This window comes from Telopea speciosissima, chromosome 3, assembly GCF_018873765.1.
Source record: "Telopea speciosissima isolate NSW1024214 ecotype Mountain lineage chromosome 3, Tspe_v1, whole genome shotgun sequence".
Lineage (NCBI taxonomy): Eukaryota > Viridiplantae > Streptophyta > Magnoliopsida > Proteales > Proteaceae > Telopea > Telopea speciosissima.
In genome coordinates this window covers 67,501,165-67,507,915 of record NC_057918.1, presented here as the reverse complement: position 1 = coordinate 67,507,915, position 6,751 = coordinate 67,501,165, and the positions used below count along the sequence as shown (strand labels likewise).

The 6,751-nt window shown below is 39.4% G+C and overlaps 1 protein-coding gene across 1 annotated transcript; it reads right to left on the bottom strand.

Moving 5' to 3' along the window:
• Positions 1-623: 623 nt before the first annotated feature.
• Positions 624-4,019, bottom strand: LOC122655446. Its single transcript, XM_043849642.1, has 4 exons — positions 3,802-4,019; positions 1,512-1,674; positions 1,290-1,364; positions 624-689 (listed from the first exon to the last, which is right to left on the bottom strand). Exons 1-4 carry the CDS (start codon positions 4,017-4,019, stop codon positions 624-626), a joined length of 522 nt encoding a protein of 173 aa, XP_043705577.1.
• Between the last annotated feature and the right edge of the window lie 2,732 nt (positions 4,020-6,751).

Below are 6,751 nucleotides of genomic sequence, written 5' to 3'. Positions count from 1 at the left end.
TAAGACTCTGCTGTATGTGGAGCACGATGTCTTGTGCTCGTGTGACGACTGTGTTTTCTCTTGAATGTGCCTGACAGTCCAGGCTATCTCCCCCACTCTTTTGTTTTATACATCACTTTTGTATACTTTAGTATTATATAGATCCTGTCCCCCCTTTTGTTTTGGGTTACTGGTGTGAATTGTTTAATGTAACTCAAACTTCAGTCATTATATATAAATGCATTATCACTTAGTCTTCTCTATTATTGACATTATCTCTATTATTTAAATTGCTTCCGTTGCGTTTAAATTACTGTATTGTGATAATTGTTGTAAATAGGGTACTGCACTTGCGATCCTAGGGGATTGGTTGGATGTCAGAGACATCCAGTCACACTTGGCCCTTATTAACTGGGCCGGGGTGTGACAAATTCAAGCATGAAAATACTAATGATTCCCAACACTCCACATTAATGGACTTACGGTTCCGGTAGTTGACTATATTTTATACACTAGTAATTACCAAGAATTTCCACGCACGAGATTAACTTCCCTGACTTCTAAATTTTATCTCTTAATACTTAATCATAAATTGGGGCAAGGGGAAGGGGATTACTCACCTAATAATGCCGGTAAAATTTTTCTCACATGAACTTGGCCCCAATGCACATTATATCAGCTGAGGCCATTCTAGCCATCACACTAGTTTCCTGCCATAGAAATTACATACAAGATTAAAAAACCTAATAAATTGGTGCCTTGTATGATGAGTGCATAACACAAGTATATTAATAGCGCAGCCTAAAAACAAGTGCATGATCAGTGTAGCTATATGGGTGATGTGGTTCCTTGGATACGCTACATGGGGACAGACTCAAGGATGAAAATTATTTGAGCTGAGAAACTCAAAGTGAGAGCAAGCAGTACTTTAACCTGGACTTAGGAAGCCCGTTTGTAAGTTGACCTATTAATGGATACAGGCCAAAGGATCAGAATTGCATTAAAAAGGAAATTTTCACAATAAAAGATCACAATTTCACTAAGTAGGCACAGTGGCTATTTGGGGCTTTCTGGTGATGGTTCCAATTACAAGAAACACACTGGGTTCTGTTTAAAATTCAAACACAGTAGATGAATCGCAGCAGCGCTACTGTTGTTGGTTGAGATAAGTTAGTTGTCATAACCATTCTACTTCAGTTTGATTAAGCTAGTAAACCAGAAACAAGCATATTTGGAAGTGACTCCCCATAAAGTCATAACAGGAAATCGAATTGTGTGTGTGTGTGTGAGAGAGAGAGAGAGAAGCTTACGCGTGCAATGACTACGGAGCCGGGCTGTGGGACAGTACCATGAGCCTTGTGACCAGGGACCTCAACAATTGGAATCTGCAGAACATCATACACATATCATAATATCATATTCAAGTAAAATAAAAAGATACTGCAGTCACAAAAGTTGAATCTACATAAGCCCCACCAATACCCTAAAAATCAGAAGGCCGCCCAAGTGCCCAACTCCTAAGGGGGAATAACCTGGTCAGATGAGTCAGGGGAAGAAGGGACGATGCTAAGGCGTCCAGTGCGCAAAACGTAGACGAGATGATTGTTTGGTGCAACGTTTGTATCCTTCCCTGCTATTAAGTTCGACACCTTCCCCAACACTTCACTAGGAGTTACCAGCTTCTCTCCCCTTCCTCTTTTAACTCCATTACCATTGCCCACACAAACTCACTGCCCAGAAATCAGAAAAGAACTTTCCTCTTCCTCTGAAAATATATTTTTGAAAGGGATAGTTAATACAAATGTGGCGGAGGAGGCACCATTGTGGGTGTCCACGAGCTTGAAATTCTGTAAATGCCCTTAAATTTTAAATGGTAAGTCAGAGTCAAGAGTAAATGAGCCGGGACTTCAAATTACGACTTCTACCAGAAAATAAAACTCCCAGTAACGGCTTATGCGAAGAACTATAAGCGATTTGAGCCTGGCTAAATAGAGGTAGAGGGAAATAAATTATATTTTTCCAACAGCTTATTGGAGGCCATGATGCTTTTGAGCATCAAGTTTTCTTGTGATGTTGTTTTTCAGATGACGATATCTCCTAATGGCGGGAAAAATAAATGATTTATAGCAGAATGTAAAATATGTTGCTTATACTATGATGCAGTCAGATATGCACAAAGACAGTGGTTCAACGGGCACAGGCCACTCGATGATAGGAGACTTCTATCTTCAACCATCCACAATCCACCAACTTCAAACCCCCCCCCCAAAGAAAAACTGCTAACCTCACAAAAGCTTGTCACCAATGACTAATCTCCTCTATAATCATTAACACAAGGCTCGTCCAGTCACTATTCTTTCAAGCATTCAACACAGTCCTAAAAATGCCCACAGATTCAATTCATTTCTTGTAGTAGCGTATCAAGGGGATGTCAACCAAGAGGTTTGTCCAATTATAGTGTAATGTTTTCCATCACTTGTAAATTGGTATGTTGGTCTCCTCCCAGTACAGAGCTGTTGCCAACCGCCAAATATCAACTTCTTGCTCCATGTGTGATACCAAACCATTCCCAACATCCCACCACCAAAGAACTACAAAGTTTGGTTCAACTCCCTATGCCAAAGCTTTTGCAATTAAACCATCCATTGAAACTGTGATTTGTCAGTGAACGAGGAATGTACGAGAGCAATCATCTGGCCATAGATACTTCAGCAGACAATAAGCAAAGGAAAACAAGCAGAAGCAAGGATATATAAGTCGGAAGTCAACGCTTGACTTTCCAAATTACAAACGAAATTAACTAGGTCTCCATTGGGAGGAGCTTGTGCTCCTTGTCGATCCTTTAGCAATGCAGTCCTAAATCTTAACCCCAATGTAATGCAAGGATTCTTCTGATGAATAAAGTACCTGTCTCAACAGTAATCCAGTCCAACAACATTGGTATTTATTTAGACTTTCACTTCTCCAACTTACAGGTAGTCCTAACACAAATTGCTGTTCATAGGAAATCCATTTACCTTTGAAAAAGCCACATATAATTTACAAATATGAGAAGGCAAAGTTAACACAAACAGTGTAATGACTAGAATTAGATATATGACACAATCTCTATACCCCCAAAAAACTCCTCATACAATAAAGTAATGCTGTTAGATCTAGAAATCTTCAGTTTCAATGTGGTGGCACTGATTTCACCGACAAAGTTATCTTTACAACATAGAACGCAAAGATCTGTTGCAATATCTTGGCTCTTGAGACTGAAGCAGGAGCTACTATTCCACAAAGTAATATCGTCAAAACATTAACAATTTTAACAAAAATGGCGAAGAACCCTGCATCTTCAGCAGCATCTAATTAAACCATCTTCCCCCCATCTCAGAAAACTTTCATGCAAAATCCATAGCCATTCAGCTGAGTCTTAGCTGACCCTCAATTTCTGATTAGTCCCTCAGACAATTACCATGATCATGTGGCAATAAAGGGCCTTAAAACTACACGATGAAGCATGAAATCACCTCACCCAACTCTTGGATTGGTCTAAAGTCTTCTGTGAGGCCACATGGGACTACCAGTGGATCAATCCTAGACTCCTTAAATCAGCTGTTCAATGAACTTTAGTTTCTCTTGTTCTACTAGCATAGGCATGTTGGCTAATTAGTATATATGGGTAAGAAATTGTCTTTATCTTCTTTAAGTATTTCTAACTTTGAATTTTCTGGATTTACATCCAGATAAGAATTTTTTAAAAGTGGGCTATTTTTATAGGATGTCTCTTTAAAGTGAAAGTGGAATTCATCCTTTGTTTTTTTTGTTTCCATTCACTCAGGTCTCTTCCATTTCATCAATTTGTCCGGATCCTCCTTTTCTTCTGAACAAAGGGAAGGGTAAGGATCTTCTTCTGTGGATCCCTCTTGTTCCTGTTCAGTCCCCTTCATTTCGGAAGTTCTTTCTATTTCTACATCTGTTTCTTCCTCACTTTGCCCCCTTTCTTCCGTTTCTGAGGTTTCTTTCAGTTTCTTAGTGACAATAGGTGACGGCATTCTGCCTAAATAGTAGAAACATGTGATAAATAAAAGAATACTAAAGATTCGAGCCATAGAATTTCTCAATTCTGACACAAGGTCCTTCTTAGATCGAATAAGTACATTAGATCTGATAAAATGATTTTGGCGTATCCAGAATAATATCTCTTCTCCCCACCTACCCACTCTCCAGGGTCACCATATGCAAAAAGGCGATGATTGTACAACAAAGTGTTTTGAAGATTCAAGAGTCCCAACATTCAATAGGTAAGAAGAATATACCTAGACATCAATATTTAGAATGGGAGGGGGATGGGTATACTAGCGGTATACCGTAAGCTAGCACCCAATGTGTGTATCTCTCTCTTCCCCCCTTTGAAATGACTCCCTTACCCATCAAAGGGAGAAAGAGAGAGATAGACACATAGGATGCTAGCTTACAGTATACCGCTAGCATACCCAGCCTTTTCCCATTTAGAATATATAGAGAAATATATTTTGATGAATGAAAGTAAGTAGTATATTGTTTCTACGGATTTTCTTCTTTTTCCTAATTTTCTACAAGTCTCATAATTAATTGTTATTATTCATTGATTTTCTACCAATGCCATACCCCAATTCTCATTGTCCCCATAGTTTTTAAATCCCTAAATACTTAATTTACAACAATTAATATAGGTCTATTTCTTCACCCCCCACAGCAAGAAACAAAACATAGCTGACAACGGTCATCTTAAATTCCAAATTATCCAAGAGAATGATTTGTTGTAAACCTTTCCTGCAGTTCTTTATGATCAAATTCCCTCTAAAAACCTAAAACCTACTTCATACACTATTCTCAAACAGCTTCTCAGCATAACCTCTCTCTCCCACATGCTTGACAAATTTTCCCATTTGTAGTTCCACATGCTTATCCCACCATTAACAATAAAATCACCATCCTTAGCAAATATTTATACAGCCATTAAACCTTTTTCTGAACACTATAAAGGCGAAAGTTTTCTGCCACCCATGGAGGAGGGTTCACCCACCATCCTAGGGTCTTAATTACTCTCCCATGCCCCTCTACAGTACAGGTCTAAAATACCCCCTCCCACTGTTCCCAATGCCATACCAAGGCACTGACACCCATCAGCAAAGGAATTCCTCCATTGCCTAACTTAAGATATAATTCATACTCAGTATATCATGTTACCTGGGTGATAACATAGTGTGTGCCAACAGAAATCCCTAACAATTAAGGCTTTCAACTCCTATCTAAAATCAACAAAGTGTGGCCTCCACAGTATAGATTTTATGGAGCAGTACACAGTACACTGTACACATATGCATATGGCAATGGCCATAATAATTATCGTGGCCTAATTATTAAGACAATGTAGAATACCAAACACTATATATAATAGGATGATACACTGAAATCTTGCATCAATATACAAAAACAAGAACTGACAACAGGATTTTCAAGAACTGGAAGGAGCAAGGGGGAGGGCATAACATTAAAATTTTTTATTTTTTATTTTTAAGAAAAGGCTTGGAAGCAAACATTAAGGAATGCGTGTACCGAGTCAGTCATTAGACAACAAAAATTAAGGCCATGAAACCCTCTCATTAAAATCTCAGGAAGCCTAACGCACATTAAAAATAGAAGGAAAGGTATTACTAAATTCCCAACTACATATTCAAGACTTTCAGTTCAGCCATGTATACATTTCCAAGCAACTAACATGTTTTTCCATCAGCAAAACAGAGGGGTCACATGACAAACCCTAAAGTGGTTGATTTGGGGGATATTTTTGTGTTTCAGTAGATCAGTAGATATCAGAATCATCAAAATCGTCCTCGAAGGCGTTGAAAATATCAGAACCAGCGAGCTTGTGATCGACATTGAAGGATCCCTCCGCCAACAACTCGAACGGGTCTGCATCGTCTACATCTATCGTCAGCGTGGATCCGTCATCGTCGAAGTCCCCATGGAAATAGGTCCGCAAGGGCTTCATCTCACTCTCGTCTCCTCAGTCCTCAGTGCTCACGCAGAATCCTGTTTTTCCTTCCGAGCAAAAGAGCGGGAGAAACAGCAGCGACCAACGACCTAAATAAAACCATAGAATAAGGCAAAGTCCTAAGGTTTTTAAAGGATGTTGTTCTGTTCGGTTCGGTTCGGTTCGATTTGGTAGATAGAAAATGAACCGAATCATTATTAAACGGTTCCAATAACCCAAATTGAAACCAACGATTAAAGGTTCCGGTTAAGCCGTTTTTAACTGGTACACCTTTTTTTTTTTGGGTACAAATTAAACGGTTTTGATAGATCCTCTTGCAAAGCGAATTTTTATCGTATGCGGTTCCCTAGTGCCTCTCACAAGAGGGTGGACCCCACCCGAGCAGAGTGTTCAATTAGGTGCCCTGGGTGGGTCCCACCTCCCTCTTGTGAGAGACACTAGGGAACCGCACCGGTTAGGGAGCCGTAGACGATAATGATTCCTTGCAAAGCAGGTTGTGCTGTAGTTATTTTTCTGAACGGAAAATTATATTCCAAATATGTAGCGAGCACACACGAATTAGAAATTCGAGGAGTTATCAAAAGGTTGTCTCAAGCAAGGCGATTAGAGATCACAGTCGCTACCATTTGGACTGATTGTGAGGGAATAGTGGAGATGTTGCAGCAAAGAGAGGAAGAATGGTCGTGGGAAATTTACCCTTACTTGATGTATGTTAGAAATTTGGAAGATCAGTTGAAATGTATTAAC

What these genes read in the sequence shown, in the direction of transcription:
- LOC122655446 (XM_043849642.1), bottom strand. Translation starts at nt 4,019, where the DNA reads ATGCCGTCACCTATTGTCACTAAGAAACTGAAAGAAACCTCAGAAACG. An exon ending in CCCCTGACTCATCTGACCAG is followed by an intron (nt 1,365 to 1,511) that starts GTTATTCCCCCT and finishes GATGTTCTGCAG; the next exon opens with ATTCCAATTGTTGAGGTCCC. An exon ending in GCTCCGTAGTCATTGCACGC is followed by an intron (nt 690 to 1,289) that starts GTAAGCTTCTCT and finishes TTTCTATGGCAG; the next exon opens with GAAACTAGTGTGATGGCTAG.